The sequence below is a fragment of the Pinus tabuliformis genome, chromosome X, assembly GCF_031772625.1.
Source record: "Pinus tabuliformis cultivar Carrire ecotype Pingquan chromosome X, CPIR1, whole genome shotgun sequence".
Lineage (NCBI taxonomy): Eukaryota > Viridiplantae > Streptophyta > Pinopsida > Pinales > Pinaceae > Pinus > Pinus tabuliformis.
The window spans coordinates 1,208,977,734-1,208,996,865 of NC_142308.1; the positions used below are offsets into that span (position 1 = coordinate 1,208,977,734).

Here is a 19,132-nt window from a genome sequence, read left to right on the forward strand (position 1 = left end):
CAGAATTACCACTTTTTAAAATCAGCATGAAAATCATTACCATTCTAAAATGCAATGTACATAAAAGAAATTAAAGTGCCAAAAACTATGCTCTAAAAAAACATGTGTGTCCTGCATCACCCCTTTTCAAAATCAGGTCACTATTTTGCTATCTCTACGAAACGAGTAACAATATCAGTTCCCGTTTCAAAGTTTAGATTGTTTACACCAATACAATTGGAATCTTGCAAGGTAGGGAGCTTTGTCAAATGTGACCCTTTTGGATGAACTCATGAACTTGATGTTCTATTTAATCATTCTCCATGAGGGAGAGTCTATATATTGGGCCATTATGTAAAGGATCACTAGGTATAAAGTAAATTGAGTTTTCAAACTAGTAGTGTAGACACACCCTCACATGTGGAATGAAGATATCCTTGTATGTATCTATTATATTGTCCACTTGATTCTGTTGTTTAGAGAAGCATCTTACTAATATTATGGTGGTTAAAGTGACCTTCCTTTCAATTTTTCAACAAACCATTGAGAGGACAAACTTTCCAATCTGTGAGATTACCTTTTGGCATTATTTTATTAAGATCAAGGAAATTATAGTAGTTCGAACTACCTATGGTATACTATAAAGATTACCATTGAGAGTAATGATGACACTATGGGGTTGAGACACATGACCAACATGACTTTTCCACAAATAAGGTTGTCCTAAAATAACATCACAAACTTCAAGTAGGGAAACATCGCATAGTACCTCATCTTTGAAATTCTTGATGCCATAGGTTAGGTGACATTAATATTTGATACAAATGTCTTGTTCATGGCTCAACCAACTTATGGTGTATGGCTGGTTGTATGTCATTTTCAATAAATTCAATATCTTGATGACCTTAGTTGATATTAAGTTATTCTAACTACCATTTTCATCAATTAAATGTAGTGGTGTCCCTTTTACCCACATCTATGAATGGAAGTGGCATTGACCCTCTTATTGCTCCTTTATCTCCCCTAGTTAGATCTTTATGGTTGCAATGGTAGCTATAGTTTTTGCATCAATGATATGCTTTCATTATTCATACTCTAAATCACAATCAAATATATAATTATTTCCTTTCATTTAAGATTTACAAATATTGATTGTTTCAAAGTGGCATTCATTAGTGTTGTGGTAGGGGCTTTTGTTGAACTCAAACCACTTTCCAATGTCCTTTCTCAACTTACCATTACTTTTCTTTCTCTACGACTTCGACTGGATGTGTCAAGGATTTCTCTCCTTTCTCTAACTCTTGTTTTGTGAGTTTGGGCCACATTTTCTAGGCTTCCGTTGTAGTGAATTTGTAAATATGAACTCTCATATACTCTTCTACTTCACTTTTTTCTTAATTTTGACAACATATTGATAAGAATACCTTAGTGAGGAGTTATCCAACAAATCCATATTCATTTGGATGTACCTATGTATATTACTACAAAACTTCAAAACCAAATGCAACTCAAAGTCCTTGATACCCAACATTGAGTGTAAGGTACGGAAATTATTGGTGTACTCTGGCACTATCTAGTCTCTCTCGTGTATGAGGATTCTCCATCTAATGTATTATTCATGATAGTTCCCTATAAGGTATAATTCCTCCTTAAGGGAATAAACACAAGCTTTCTAAGTGGGTCCTTTCTTGAATATCACAAAATCATCTTCATTTTGTCTCTCCATGTAACCTTCCATTGAAACATTGAAATGGGGAAGGGATTTTAGGAGCACATAGGTGATCTTTTCATTGTTGGATTTTTTTTGGATAGAGTAATAGATCTATAACATATTTAACCATTTCTATGAAGAATATACATCTATTTGGTCCTCAAATTAAGTGACATCAAAGTTAACTTGTATCTTGAAAGGTGCCACACCTCCAAAATTATCGTTTCTTGAAGTTGTCTTTGCTACTGTTGTAAATTGTGAATTTTTTTACAAAAAATCTCCGTCATCTCATTCCTCTATTATTCGATTTTTTCCTTGAGAGACAACTTGATAGGATCCCTCTCTCTGTAATATCTCTTTTATTCCACCATGGGAGGCTAGTTTGGATGGTGAGAGAAATTACTCATAAGTGAAACTAGCTCGAGGCCCAATTCTCTATACCCTAACCGCATTTGGGACATGCATTAAGAAACAACAAGAAGCATATTGCTTTGATACCAATGGTCCAAGTTGTAAAAAGAATAAAATGAAAAGTAGGTAACAAAATGAAACACACAGAGAGAAATATTATATAAAGCATAATAATATGATAAAAACCAAAATTCTATTAATAAATGAAATAACATAATATTGTAGAACACAAACTCACTAGAATGATGGTAACTTTATCTGAATAAAGAGACATTACGATTATGCGCATTTGCAAAAGCTATTACAATAGGTAAAAAAAATGGCCTTTCAACATAATGAAACAAACTTATAGGTCCAAAATCGTACCCCTAGAAGATGAAATTGAAAAATATTTGTAAGCCTCGAGTTGGTTAGTTGGTACATAAACCTCCCAGGGGTGTGACTTTTGCATACAATATCTATTTCGGGTGCACAATAGTTTGTTGCAAAGAATTATCTAAGGAATATAATTTTCGACTAGGGTAGGGAATGCCATGGAAAACCCTACACCCATAAATTGGCCAAAAACATTGTTCAGGGTCTCAAAATGGCCTTGGAAATTTGGGACCCATAAGATCAGAGAAAAAAATGCTAAAAAGATGGATTATAAGCATTGGACAGTGGAAGAGGTGGGTGGCCACCAATATCGACCTCGATCAACAAAGCCTTTTATAAATTTGTGGAAAACTATAGGATTAGATATGGGTCCTCTTATAATCGAAGGGGATAGATTGGTTTTTTTTCTTGCTTTAGGAAGTAATTCTTTTATGAATAATGGAAATATTGATGGTTTGTGTTCCTTCAATATTGGTTAACCCTTATATTTTGAAGAGTCTTTAGGATAACCTATGATATTCTCCCATAGTTGAAAGCCAAAGGGTATTACCTTAACTTAGGTTATTATTTATATATGGACCTAGGATTAAAGGAAGAGAAAGGAAATATTCTTATAAAAAATAACAAGTTAGAGCTACTTTAGATTTTGCTGCTAGCAAACAAATGACAATTTATAGGGTTGTAAGAGTGATGAACACCCTAATTAAGATTCCTAAATGAACAACCTTTCTTTTATCGTTAGGGGGTTCTCTAGATCTATTAAATGATTAGCCTTCACAATGGTTTCAGAAAAAAACACACATCATGTGTTTTTCCAACAAGAAACTTACGGGGAAGGGGGGGTTATAGAAAGGGTGTCACAAGTTATTGTTAGGAAGTTGGGGCTTTATTACTTCAGATGATTTGAGGAGATCAGGGGATCTTGCGACTAGGTAGAACAATAAGACTATGAGGTATGTTAAAAATTAGACTATTGGCTCAAGAATAGGGGTGAAACTCTTTTCCCAGAAGATTTCAAAGATATTCTATTCATGAACATCTATGGGCCTTGTATGAATAAAGTGGCTTTCTGGGATAAACTTTTCTTAGGAAATATATTTTTTCTTCTTAGGCTCTTATTTTGGCATGAGGCTTGAATTCATCCCTATGCAATTTAGAGGCATGGGGTCATGGAACATAGCTAGATAGTATCGGGGAACATTTAATTCATAAATTAGTTGAAGGAGGGTTGATTTATATAGAGTCAACTTACTCAAGAAACCTCGGTAAATAAGCTAGTGGAGGAGGATAGACTAAAAAAACAATTGGATCGATTCTTAGTATATGAGGGGATGCTAGAAGACCATTTAAGGTTTTATTACTGTGTCAGGCTAATAGATTAATTAGATCATTGTTTTGATTTTTTGGGAGGTGGTATAGTTAGGGAATATGCCTCCAATAAAATTAAAACTCAATTCAAAATGGACAAATGAGGAGAATTTTACTAATTTGGTTAAGGGAATTTGGAGCCATGTAATGATATAACAATGAAATTAGCTACTTTCCAATTTGAAGGGGATTTGAAAATGTTAAGCATGCAATCATTCATTGGGCTTATGCAAAAAGAAAGAGCTTGATGAGTAGAATTCGGTATAGGTGGAGGAATATTTAGCTAGATATATGAATGAGATGGAGTTGGATTTTTGTTAGAAGAATCTAAATATAAAAAATTTAATTTCGAAAAAATGAGGAGTAGGCTATTGGAGGAAAGAGTTATTGCTTGGATGTTAAAAAGTAGGGCATTTCAATTGGAAATGTTGATGAGCGCTCTAATTGTTTTCATCAATTTGCAAAGGGAAGTAGAAATATGGATAATTTTGGAATATTTTAAAGACATATAGGGGAGATTGCAGAAGATTTTAATAATTAGTGGCAATAGGGTTGGGACAATTTTAAAATATTTTCAACATTAAGGAGAAGGTTTCAATTGCAGAGGTTATTATATTGACATAGGAATTCCCTTGTTTTGATTTAAAAGAGTATAATGGGGGAGGTCTCTGTTTAAGAATTAAAAGAGAGAATTTTTAGTCTTCAAAAGGACAAAATCCTAAGTCTGAAAAACTTGACTTTGGAATTCTTTTTGGGATTCCTAGATTTATTAGAAAGTAATTTCCTTAAGTGATAGAGCATACAAGGTTGTCTAAAAGAATGTTTGAGAATATAATTTTGTTGGCTTTTATTCGAAATAAGATAATGCATACCCTTATGAGGATTTTTATTATACATATAGATATCTATCTATCTATCTATCTATCTATCTATCTATCTATATATATATATATATATATATATATATATATATATATATATATATATATATATCTAACAAAGTGGAAAAGATCATTGCAAACATGGTCAACGTTTTTTAGTACAAGACAAATTCAAGGGAGTGGTTTGGTTTCCTAGTTAGTTGACATATTCATGAGGCTATTGAGGTTTATATTAAGGAACCTAAAGGCAGTGGTGATAACACTCCATTGATCAAAATCCTATGATATGGCTACCTGACTTTACCTAAGTTTATTGATGATGCATATAGAAGTTTAGGTACCTTTTATTACATGGGTGATGAGTTTTATAATGACATATTATTTTTTCATTCTCATCAATGGAATTGCTTCAAATTTTTCTGAGAAGGAAGAGGGCTTATGCATTGATTTCCCCGGTCACTTCTATTTTTTCTTCTAGTGGCTAAGTGGCTAAGAAAATCATTAATGGAGGCAAAGAGATCATGGATGTTAGTTCATATGTTATTGAACTTATATATTTCACATCTTTCATTTTTAGTTGATATACTAGTAGTTTTTGATGGTAGTATATAAGACCTAACTAAGTTTCATGGCATTTTGGGTTTGTATTACATTTTAAAAGGAATTGTGGTTAACATAGGTAAATCATCAATTTTATTTTTTGGATTAGAGGAGGCGCAACAAGTTTATGCTTTGTCATGTATTTCTTATTTTACAGTGGATTTAGAAGATGGGATGAATTATTTAGGATTCTACATAGAACCAAGTACTATTTGAAACAAGACTTGTAGCTAAATTGGAAAAGAAATAAGCATATTGGAGATACAACTGGTTGTCATAGGGATGAAAATAGTTTTTGGTTAAATCCATTCCTATCTACTAGAAGTCTTTGTCTTATGTTCTAGAAGGGATTCTTGGAAAGTATTAGAAGGATAAGTTTTATGTTTTTCTGGGGAGGATAAAAGTGATTTTATGGGAAAAATGGGAAAATCTAGTTGTGACAAAGTTGTTGGGAGGAAAAGGTTTTGGCAACATTTTTCCTTTCTTAAAATTTTTTGTAGCTGAAAGTATTTGAATGTTTTTTCTAGGTGAAATTTTGGTGTCAAGTGGTTGGCCAAAAATATATTTATTTGAAGTCAATTAAATATTACATAAGAATGGTTGAAAAACCTAAGAATAATATAGTGATGTGGAAGGAAGTTTTGAAGTATTTTCCTTTGATTAGGGGTGGCCCTAGCTTGGGAGGTGGGTGAGGGGTTCCTGGTTTGGATTGGAGATAAGGAAAATGATTTAATCAGTAAGGGATAAATGTTTTGACATAATTTATCACATTTATATCCACTTATATATTTGATATAGAGGTAAGGACGGCTTATGAAAAACAAACTCGACCTCATAGGAAATGAAGAAAATTCATCAAATGGATTTTTATCATGTTTAGAAAAGTTTCATATCTGAATCTAAGAATGTCATGATGAGATATCTTAGTATTTTCCCCTTTCAGGGTTTAAGTATAGAGGAACGAAGAAGAGAACCTCAATGGCGGCGACATTGTGTTTGGATGTTGAAATTCACTCCTAATGCAAAGATGATTATGCTGTGTTTAATGATGAATAGTGTATTAACAGGGGATAGATTATAAAAGAGAAATTGGGAGAGGATTGACACATGTGCTCTTTGCAAAGTGAATTAGGAGACAAATTTCCATTCGAACATATATTGTGACTATTTATAACATGTATCATTAGAAGCAAGGATACTAACAAGATTTAGTGGATTCTATTGAAGTACGAGGGAGTAATTAGGTAAGGAGTCCATAACCAAAGTCTTTTAAGGCCCTTTCATTATTAGTGGCCCAGGGAATATGGTTTGCTAAGAACCTTTCAAGTTTTGAAGAAAAATGCATTCCTCCGATAAATTTTACATCTAGTAGGCTCATCATATTGTGTCATTTCTGACAAGATAAGGAAGAAAACTCAGTGAGGGTAGTGGTTTAAGAACAAATTAATAAGACCTTTCCCTAGGATTTTTATGATAGCACATCACAAGGGATCCCATTGTATGTGGAATAGAAATGTTTCTATTCTTTGCAAATTACCATTCCATTAAGTTTTGGGAAATAATTAAGGTGGGTTCAAATAATTATGAAGAATTGGTGGAACTAAACTTGCATTGTCACTAGCAAATGTAAAATGAATTAATAGTTTACATGTGTTTGGTGATTCCCAAGTTGTCATTAAATTGGTAAAAGATGAGCGAAGATATGACATTATAAGATATGTCTTACAATGTTAGGTAAGAGATCAAAGGCTTGAGAATGTTTTTCAACCATCTTTGGCTTCAACATGTGTATAAGGAGAGGAATATAGAAACTAATGGTTTATCCAATACTAGTATTTTGATGTAGTGTGGTACTTGGATGATAACAAAAAACAAGAATAAAAACATTTTGGAATATTATCACCCTCCCTTCATGAATTAATGGTGAAAGCAAGAAATGCTTCTATTACTTTGGAGTTAAATATAGTAGTGACCAAGTCTAAGATATTCATGAATATGAATTAAACATGTCACGAGTTGGAATTGAACCATAGTGAGAAAAATGACAATCATTCCCCCAACAACTTAAAATAAACCCAATTGACATTATAATAATATAATAATAATATCCATTTTTAAGGTCATAGCCAAGCCAGACACCAAATTGGTGTATGAGACCCCCTTGTTTGTGGGACAAGGGACCCACCTCCGCACATCGATTTGACTACTAAGTCTATAAAGGCATACATACTCTACCCCCCTCTGGTTTTGAACCTGTGACCTCTTAGGAGGAAACACATGCTCTTAGCCATTAGGCCCACTCAAAATGTATTATCTAAATGCATTATAATGACATATATCAAGCTCTAATGATAATTTTTTTCAAAAAATCCTTTTACAAAACATTTTCAAACATTAGATGTTAAAATACCTTTTTAAGCTTTACATTAAAAAAAATAAAATAAAAAATAATACAATTATAGTCAATTTTATATAAATATTTATAATTTTGAAGATCTAAATCAAAATATTTTAAACTAATTATCTTTCTGATACTAAAAAGGTAACCCATTTCTCTTAAAAACTCTTATATACCCCTGCATTAAATTAAAATTTAATAATATTTGTTACAATGTCAATTTTCTTTCTTTTTACAAATAGAAAAAACTAAATTAATTTCAGCAAAATATAAATATATACCTAAATTATATATTTAAATTTTTTTTTAAATATATTATATTTATTAATTGATATTATTTTATAATTATATTTATACTTAATATAATTCTATAATTATTTAATAAATCAATAATATTTATATTTCTTTAAATAAATATATTTATCTTTATTTTGAATTTGTTTATGTGATCCGACTGATATCCATTCCACAATGATAATGTGAGGTGCACCTCACAAATTCAAGAATGCACGCTAATATGAGGTGCATCCTACAAGTTCAAGAATGTTGGCTAGATATAAAGGGAAATATATGTGTAATGTTAAAAATTACATTTATTAATTATAATTTGTTATGTTATTTTTAAATAGATTATGTATTTACCTGGATGCGGGTGCTTTCAAGGCAGAATCAATGAGGGCTCATATCAAGCCAGCATCTGGACTTGCAGCTGGCAATCCTGCACGGCCTTCAAAATTCTCCTGCGGATGAAATGAATTATATACAATACTGGCAGATCTTCAAGCATTCAGAATTGAATGCGCTCCCTGTTCGAGACTCTTCGCAGGTTGTTATATTCATGGCTTCGTCGGTTGTTTCAGTTGTCATTCTCATCGGGTCTCTCTTCATCAGCTTGTCTTTATTCCTGCATCCTCGTATCGCTCTGGTAGCTTGGTTGCTTATCCGGTGTAAGACCTTTACTTGGCTTTCCCACCTTCGAACCTGCTCCGTCTGGCCCTGTTCCTCATCTCCTTCAGGTCACTTTGTTCCCTTGACGATGGTGCGTCGCCGTGGTTGCTCTCGCCGTGGAGGCAGCAGTGGAAACCGTGGGCGTTCTCAGCCTGCTCCCCAGAACATTATCCCTTTGGCTTCGGCTTCCCCGTCCTCTGATCATGGTAAGCCCTTCCCGCATAATTCGTTCCAAACCACCCGCTTTAAATTCCACAGTCGTCTCAACAGACCGATTCTCTCGGCTAGCATCACTGTCATTTTGGCTGAGGAAGAAGATAGGCCTAGTGTCTCTGTGCATACCTCAACTTCGCAGTCTCAGGATGATAGCGTGCTCCAAGGAGAAGATGTAGGCATTGTGTTTGATCGTGGTGAATTGCAGGCTGAGGGGAATGTCCCTGATGTCCTCAAGCCTCCAGAAGATAATACTCAGGACATTTCGGCTTCGGTTGATCCGACGAACCCCTCAGATGGTAATCAGCGCTTGGCAGCTCCTCCAGGTGGCAGCGATACGGGTGCTGGGGACAATGTTGATGATTCGTGGATGGGCATTCCTTGCCGGGTGGAGAAGGATGCTCGGGACCCTCTGACAGATGCATGATGCCTCCGGGACCTCGTCTGATGTCGCAGTTTCCCTTCTGGTTCTTTTATCCTATGTGTTGTGTTATTCTGGCTTTTGTCAACGTGTTTTGTATCAGGTCTTGGCTCGGCATGTTTATCAGATCTTATGTTCATATGCTTTTTATCAGGTCTTGGCTCGGCAAGTTTATCAGGCCTTTGATCTTTCAGTTTTGCATATGGTTATCCGGGCAGCACAGAAAATATCATGGCTACAGCTCTCATCTGTCCTGTACTGTTGTTTACCATTTTGGCCAGTATTTTTGTATGCATGGATTCTGGGTCTTGTGTATCTGGTTATCTCAACCCGGGGATCGGGTTATCTGGTTATCTGGTCATCTAGTTATTTGGTCTTGTGTACTCTGGGTCAGTTCTGTTGGACAGCTTCGGCTTCCTATGAGGTCTTGACCTCCATGTAAATATATTTTCCTTTATTAATAGAATTAGCCTTTACTTAGAAAAAAAAATAGATTATGTATTTATATATATATTTTTAAATATATGTGTAATATTAAAAATTACATTTATTAATTATAATTTGTTATGTTATTTAAATAGATTATGTATTTATATATTTATTTTTGTTTTTATAATTTTTAAATATTTATAATAAATTATTATTATGAGAAAAAAATTTGGGCGTAAATTACATGATAATACATTTGTCTACAGGTTTCGAATCAACTTGTCTTGACGATGAACCACACTAGTTGGTTCGAACCCGTCAACAAATATATTATCATGTGATTTATCCCAAAAAATTTTCTCATAAACTTGATAAAGATCACAAAAGCTTAAGATCACAGAAACTTCAATTCAACAGATTATTATTAGTTTTTATAAATAATTATATAAAAATTTATAAAATGTCTAAATTATTAATAGTTTTTAAAAATAATTTATATAAAATTTTATAAAATGTCTAAAGTGAATATTTTTTTATATTATTAATAATATAAATATATATTATTATAAAAAATTTAAATATATATTGAAAATAAAATTATTAATTTAAATATAAATATAATATAATATACATTTAAATTATCTTATTTCATTAAAAAAATTTATTTGAAAATAAGTTGTGTATAATTTTGGAATTTTCATATTTAAAACTTCGATGTGTATAATTTTGGAATTTTCATATTTAAAACTTCGATGTGTGTTAAGAGAAAAACTCCAATACTTGTTATGATAAAATAAGAGAGAAATGCTTTATAATTTTGAAACTTATAAATGTAAAAGCTTAAATAGATTTTCATTTGTCATTGAAACTTGTAAATGTAGAAGTTTAAATAGTTTTTCATTTGTTTTTTTTGAAAAAAATGGGATAGATGGCATAAATTGAAAATTTTGGGAAAAATATAAATTTAAATAGATAGATGGGATAAATTGAAATTTTTGCGAAAAATATAAATTTAAATAGCTTTTCATTTGTTTTTTTACCAATAGAATAGATAGGATAAATTGAAACTTTTGAGAAAAATATATTTAAATATTTAGTGTGATTTTATTTTTTATTTTATTATTATTATTATTTAATTATTATTTATTTTTTTAGATTAAAAAAGTAATATATATATATATATATATATATATATATATATATATATGTTTAATTTGTGGTTTCACTAGATTTAAGGCATTTAAGTCATTAAAATTATTAAAGAAAATTTACCTGTTTTAAGCTACACTAATTTTTCTCATAATTTTTATCTACATAATTTAAAACCAATAGCCCTTACCCCACAAAAACACTTTAACAAAATACTCTATCACTATCTACTCTGCCCTAATAAACATAAATAATATAATTTATTAAAACTATGAATATATCAAATTCATTATAAAATTTAAAATATTGGTTCTCACCATCTACTCTATCCTAATAGACATAAATAACATAATTTATTAAAATTATGAATAAATAAAATTTATTATAAAATTTAAAATATTTGTTTTTAGGTCATAATATGTATAATTGTATATAAAATTAAAACTTAATAATATTAAAGCTATTTGTGATTTTATTAAAAAAATCTCATTAACCAGCATAAAAAAGAGATTAATTAGAATAAAATACAATATATAATATTAAATTAAAAACCATACGGGATTGAATAACATTTTTAAGCATACGGGATTAAAACCATATGTTCAAATGACATTTTTAAGCATACGGGATTAAAACCATATGTTCAAATGAGAGTGCTATGTTATTAAGTACATAACCTTACTAAATGAGTCCGAATAATGAATAAAGGTGTGACTAGCATTTTTAAGCATACGGGATTAAAACCATATGTTCAAACAAGCGCTGCATGCAGCCGGCAGTCCCTGCCGGTAATATTGTTTCTTTGAACTAGCGTAGTTAATGCAGCGGGTCAAGTGGAGCCAATACAGTTATATTAGTTCATGATAATTTATTAATGAAGAAGAACTAGCTTACTTGTGTGAAAATAAGCGGTTTACTTGTGTGACTATTATTGCTATCGAAAACCAGAATATTTATCTTGATTAATTAGATCTGGAAGCTTTGGATCTGGTACTGCAATTTATTTTGAATGTGGGTTTCAATTTGATCTTTATATTGGTCACATGCTTATATCTCATTGCAAATTTTTTACTTAAATATCACTAAGGAAGGTTAGTTTCACTAACTGTCGAGCTCTCACCAAAGAACTGGTTTTTAAAAACACAATAGGACAAACTTATTCTGATTTTTTTTTCAATAATGAAATTTTTTTTCAATAATGAAAATTTTTGTATAGCAAAATGACTTGCTCTGAATTTTTTTAAATAATGAAATTTAAAATACAATAAATTGGTTGGTTTACCAATACTTAATAAAAATAAGTTACCAATTTTGAAACCAAACCAATAGGTCCAATTCATTGGCTCCCACATACTCCAACCAGAGACGTTCCACCATACCTTGTAACGATGACTCCCAGATACTCCAACCAAAGACCTTCCACCCTACCTTGTAACTGTTGGACAGGACTGGCCAACGTTAACTAGCAGCTAAAACAAAATAACTCGAAAAGCATTTCATATATTCACACTGAAAACTTTACACGGGATGGTAAAACCACTTCTACCCCAGTCTTATTTTTTTTTCTTTTTGGGCCACAAATCAAGGACTAAACTTATAAACTTACAAGATAATGATACACGCACGCTTGCTTGGGCACTTTCAAGTGGTGAACTATTTATCCGCTGCCTACTTGAAAGAATTTATCTTGGAGGATCTACTCCGACAAGTTACCATACTCAACCTCGGCAATTTTTATTTATTTTGCAGACTTAAAGCTCAAGTCACTCGTCTATTTCGTCGCATATGAAACAAGTAACTTCACAGCCTAGAAATTTTGCAGACTTAAAGCCCAAGTCACTCATCTATTTCGTCGCATACAAAACAAGTAACCTCACAGCCTACACGAGAGGAGAGGAGAAGAGAGAGAAAATTTGAAATAGACATCAGCTGATTGGATTGGATTAGACATCAATTTGAAATAGACATGGATCCAACCGTCAACACATCTCTGTAGAAACTAGTCCAATATTTAATGTGAGAGAAAGAGGATACAGATGACTCTCACAACTTGATGACATTTGAAACCTCATTTGCTCAGTTAAGTATCGCAGACTTGTCTATGAGCTGCAAAAAAACTAAGTCAATTAATAGAATACACAATGATTATAATAATAAACGTAGGGAAGCAAAGATCAAATTCCCATAACTACATAAATAAGTGCAATAATATGTCAGGAAAGGCTGAAAACAAACTCCATTAAAGCTACTTGGTTCGGTGTTTGAACCAAGCTAGGATTTATAGATTTCTATGCGGCTCCAAAAAAGTAAAACACAACCTAAGTTCAACACTCAGGTATTTCCACCATCGGCAGAATTGTTAATGACTAGAACCCTGGTTATCGATTCAAAAAGGAGATTGTACATGGCTAAGTTATCTAAAAATATGGACAGGGGTTTACTATGTTCGATTTCTAAGACGTGCCATACATCTTAATACTCTTTCCTTTTTACACATGGAAGCACACCACTAGAAAAGTAATTATACATCTTAATACTCTTTCCTTTTTACACATGGAAGCACACAACTAGAAAAGTAATTGATCAACTATAAAGTAAATTTGCGGGCTCATTTAGTGACCACTTGTCCAACCTATCCTAAGATATTCCATGCATGTTCGCTCGCTAAACAGCTACCAAACTATCTATCATGCATGTTCGCTAAAGAGAACCTGCTAGATGAGTGAAAACGAACTCAAGAACCACTGTTGTTCTCCTTTTTATTCATTAGTTTTCCATTGTTGATTATGAAATTTAGTCAAAATGGGGTCTTAGGAAAAAAGAAGAATTTTTGGGGGGCTTTTGCCAGTATCACAGTGATAACATTTTTCTAAACGTAATTGCAGCGTGGAATTCCTGAAGGCTTTGGCATCCTTCCTTGTACAAGGAATTCTTAAATAAGGTTAGTGTTTATTTTTTTTAATAAGTTTTTTTTTTTCTATATATATAATGTCAATATTTATTTCAATATATGAAACAAAATTTTAATTAAAAAAAAAAATTAGTAAGCTCCCTAGCTTGCATGCAAGCTAGGTACCCTTATTTCTCTTCCTCTGTCAATGTTATATGACTGTCTTCTCACTATATGTTGGCCCCAGTCGAGTGAAGCTACACCTGTGCCCTTGCACCGGATGAATTTGTTAATCCTCAAGCATAATACAGAAGAAATTAAACACGAGTAAAGTAACAAGAAAGGGAACCTACAGAAGAAATTAAAAACAAGTGTAGTAACAAGAAAGGGAACCTACCTGCTTCAGTTCTCAACTTGAAGAAGTGGCATTGAGGTCTCGGCGTGAAGAAGTGGCATCCAGGGTTCGACCGAGGAAATACATGGAAGACACACAACCATTTATTCCATTGTGGGGCATATGCTACCATGGCTCAAATGATTTGAAAAGATCAAGGATTCAATGATTCAACTCGCAAAATAAACCTTGTAAATGAGTGCCCAGGTAAACCCCAAACGTGGTTGTCTTCCCCTCCCAAACTAGCGGCTCGCACATTAGAACAAAACATTTGGTCATATACAATGGAGTCTGTTGGTCTATAGTTGGTAATTTGGTTTGATATATGTAATTATACATTTTCACTTTTGTTTTTCATTTCTTGCCTCAAATATTAGGCCATACTATGGACTGTGAGTCGCAAGTTTCACTTTGACACTTTATGCCTACCAAAGCTAGTAGTAGAGCGAGGATGACCTCCTGCAACTTGCATCCTCTAATTAATTAATTGTGTGGTTATGCGGCTAGTTGGTTGTCTAAAATAGATAAAAGTAAATGAATATAAAAAAAGATTACATAGAGAAAGTAAATGAATGTAAATGAATATAAAAAAGATTATATAGATAAAATAAAATAGATAAAAATAAATGAATATAAAAAAAATTATATAGATAAAAGTAAATGAATATAAAAAAAAGATTATATAGTTAAAGTAAATGAATGTAAATGAATATAAAAAAAATTACATAGATAAAGTAAATGAATCAAAAAAAATTACATTACATACAAGAATTAAAAAAGGATTACATTACAAGCAAGAAGACAAAATAAATGAACATAAAAAATATATGAAAATAAAAAAATATATGAATAGAGAAAGTAAATGAATCTAAAAAAGGATTACATTAAATGCCAGAATTAAAAAAGGATTACATTAAATGCAAGAATTTGGCTGTACATTCTTTTTGCACGCGGGTTAGTGCGTTTTGCTGGACATTGCTGGACATTTTTTTATGCTCGCTAGTGTTTAGAATTTGTGAACTGCAAAAACAATAGAATTGACTTACCAATTATTCTCTGAAATATGTATTCTCTGGAATATGTGTTGACAGGTTCACTTTGTCTGTGCATGGGAATTAGAAGAAAGAAGTCTCCACTTTAACCACAACAAACCCAACCATTTCGGCCACCTCCGGTGACTAATATTCCGGCCACCTCAAGTGACTGATATCCTGTTCTGATGGCAGAAATACATTACTCGTCTCCGCATGAGTCTCTCTGTTAATCTTCTCCCGGTGAGTTTCTCTGTTGAGCTTCATTAACTGGCAAGTATCAGATGTGAGTTTCTCTGTTGAGCTTCATTAACTGGCCAGTATCAGTTGCTCCACCCTTAATCCATTCATTAGTGAAACATGAATTTGAGCGGCCGGAAGCGGTCAAGCAAGGAATACAGAGTAACTATTTTCTGTGCTATGGTTATTCACTCGACCTAAATCAGATTTTTGTGCTCAATCAGATTTCTGTGCTATGGGTTTTTACTCGACATAAATAAGAGAATAAGGTGGTTGACTCACAATATGTGGAGAACATGTGGGTTGTGGGAAAATAGATGTGGCAGGGCAGCGAGAACATGCATGCAGGGCAGTGAGAACATGTGACAACATGTGGCATCAGGAAAATAGTAGTGCCAGCATGACAGATACTTTGGATATGCTAAAAAAAATGGAGGAACAACCACCACCCAGCATGTCAAATATTTTGGATATGATAAAAAATGGAGGAACAACTACTCAGAATAAGAATAGCAAAAAATTTTGAATATGCCCTGCATTCACTCTCCGAATAGGAGCAGCTAGCCAAAAACTTTGGATATTTCGTGAATTCAGAACTTTGCCTTTTTGGATTAAAAAATAAACTTTGGATAAAATAACGATGTCCCATTGTAATGTGCATCCAGACAAGTGAAGTTTCCAATATGAGGTGTAAGTGAAAAGTTTGGTTAAAGTTTCGTTGAGTGAAATTGTGATGTCAAAACCTGGATTAAATTTTGGTGAAAAGGGCGGTCAACAAAAACTAATATGACTTCACGCCTAGCAATCGAGATAGTCCCTGCTTTGCCGTGGGCAGGGACTAATAACAGTTAAAACTTCAACTTACTATCTCACCAAAATCATTCATAAATGATAATTTTCATATTTAAAAAAAAACACTTCCCTTCAATTATTTTCTTAATAGGAAATTAGGAGGAGAAAATTATGCTTTCAAAGAGGTGTTCCCTCTCTCAGATCTTGAAGGACAGGAAATTGATGAAAGCAAATCAATCCTATTCGCATCCACCAATACTAAGGATAAATCCAGATAAAACAATAACAAGATTACCCCTCACGAATGGTGGATCCGAAAAGAATTGTGCTGACCATACTACGGTTTATCCTGATACATGACAAAGTACCCGCCACAGATGGTGGGCCATCCTACAATTACAATTCACAGATGACGGATCAGACTAGGGTTTTCTAACAATCTTATATTCATCATCTTTGTTCAAGAAATTACTATACCAGCAGGTAAGCAAACAGTAAGACTTGAAACAGACAATTATGATCGCCATTCTTCGCCAAGAATCTCTTGAACGAATTCTTCAATATTCTTATCGGAAGATCCGCCTTCCATCATCGCCTCCCTCGATAATGTCTTCCACCGTAGAGCGTTTTCTCTCAGCTCAACGCCCACATCACTTTCCATAATCATCTTGATACATTTCTCGACTTCCTCCTTTCCCACTAGTCCGTCTGCTGATCGTTTATGCAATCTCAATCCCGTCTTCCATTTCTCTGCGATGTATTTGGAATTAGTTGCCTGATCGGTCCACTGAGGAACCGCCAAAATGGGCACACCCAGGGTGAGGCTTTCCAGCGTCGAGTTCCATCCACAGTGCGTCATAAATGCAGCGACAGAGGCATGAGACAGCACTTCCAGCTGATAACACCAAGGAACGACCAGCCCTTGCTCGGAAGTTTCGTACAAGAAACTCTCTGGCAGGCATTCTTCATTGTTAGGCGGACGAATAACCCATATGAAACAGTATCCACTGGCCTTCAGCCCAAGAGCTATTTCATGAATTTGTTCCTTTGAGAGAACCCCCATGCTTCCGAAGGAAACATACACAACGCTAGCAGGTTCCTTCGTATTCAGCCAATCCATGCATTTTGCGGCTTTACACAAATGTGCACCATAGTCTGTGTCTCTGGGATTCTGTCCGTCCAAGAAGGCCGAGGGTAAAAGCGGGCCTACAGTGCGAATCGGAGCTATCCCTTTGACTGAGTTTATTTCTCCCGATTCAATCTCCTCAAACGAATTTCCCAAAACCCACTTTGCCTCTGACAATGGATCGAACTGATCCATTAGCAATCGCAACAGGAAGGTGTAGATATTCGAAGGTTGCAGAAAGCCCGGCAACTCCGAGACGTTCAGCAGTGGCAATCCGGGAATTTCTATCTCGTCCATCGTTTTCCCTGTTCCGTCTACCGGGATGGCTGCACACAAGTTCCAAAAAAACATAAATTAAACTCAGATGTCGGCAAGATAAAGAAAAAATGACAAAAAGAAAGCATCGGAATCGAATGCATACTCATTAATCCTCTGTTAAAATGGCAATAGATGGAGTAAACTGCACAGGATTGCGTCCAGAAAAAGGCAAGAGGAATATTAAACTTGTTTGCAACTTCATGAACCCATGGAAGGAAGGAGTCGTAAACGATGCAACATATATTGTTTCCTTGAGCGTTCAGCCTTTCTATGAGATTTGTTAAGCTGGGAACTCCCACCTTTCGAAACATCTGCATCGTCATTTCGAAGTCCTTGGAGCGTTCCAAATCCTGAGGAAGTCCCTCTGTGATAGTTTCAAACTGGAGTTCCTGAGAGGAGATTAATGCATCTTGTGCCTGCAAAATCTCCTCACGGATGGCGTCCGTCATCACAAACGTGACCATAACCTTTTTTGAGACGAGCCGCTTGGCGAACTGCAGCATGGGATTGATATGACCTTGTGCTGAATAGGGCACCACCATAACGCGAGACTTGCTGTACTCCATCTGCCTCACAAATTCCAGAGACTCGCCACGAATAGATACTGCACAGAGCCTCTTACCATTCAAATTCGCACTTGTCGCAGGCTCTCGACTGATCCCCTCCAACCATTCAAAATCACACTTGTCTGAGGCTGTAGACTGATCCTTGTTGCTCTTCCTATGTAGCTAATTTATTTAGAGGAGGCTGACTCATTTTCTCCAACAAACCACAAGAAAATCTATATTTTCACTCTTCCTTTAATTTTCACTACCAAAACCAAAATCTATATCTGCCCATTACTAGTCTGAAGAAAATGAATCCTTTAGGACCACATAGTCCTAAATAAGCTAGGAAAAAATAATGCACTTTCGGAGATTTGGCACCACTAGTGTCACTTTCAATAATTTTACTTTTAATTAAGTTACCGTGATAGTTACGTATATTGCACAGATTTGCTCATAAAATTTATCTTTTTCTCATTATAAGTTAGCAGTTAGCAGTATTTGTATTAAATGAATAAAGTATGATGATGTTGATGTACACATTGATTAAGGTTTTCTCAAATTACAACTAAATGTGATATTTCAAATTACACAGCGCACAATATAATAGAAAACAGAATGGACAGATATTAATCAGAAAGGGAAAAAAGAGATTTAAAATAATAGTATAATTTTTAACGATAAGGAAAAGATTCTTCATAAAATAAATAATATTACTATTTACTATTTGGGTAAATTTTGAGATTATTTACTATTTAGGTACATTTGGTCAAAAGTGTCATAATAATAAAATATATATTTTTTGCTATTTTATTGACTTAAATTTTTTATGTCATCCATAAATCTATTTAAAATATTAAATGAGATAATGGTTTTTTTCAGTTGATGGTTGTTGTGACAAGGTTGTATGAGA

At 33.6% G+C, this 19,132-nt stretch overlaps 1 protein-coding gene across 1 annotated transcript; it reads right to left on the reverse strand.

Annotated features, from left to right (window-relative positions):
• Positions 1–16,365: 16,365 nt before the first annotated feature.
• Positions 16,366–18,512, reverse strand: LOC149144310 (UDP-glycosyltransferase 74E1-like). Its single transcript, XM_089446998.1, has 2 exons — positions 17,778–18,512; positions 16,366–17,682 (listed from the first exon to the last, which is right to left on the reverse strand). The coding sequence occupies exons 1-2, from the start codon at positions 18,238–18,240 to the stop codon at positions 16,745–16,747; spliced, it is 1,401 nt and encodes a 466-aa protein (XP_089303124.1). The 5' UTR covers positions 18,241–18,512; the 3' UTR covers positions 16,366–16,744.
• Between the last annotated feature and the right edge of the window lie 620 nt (positions 18,513–19,132).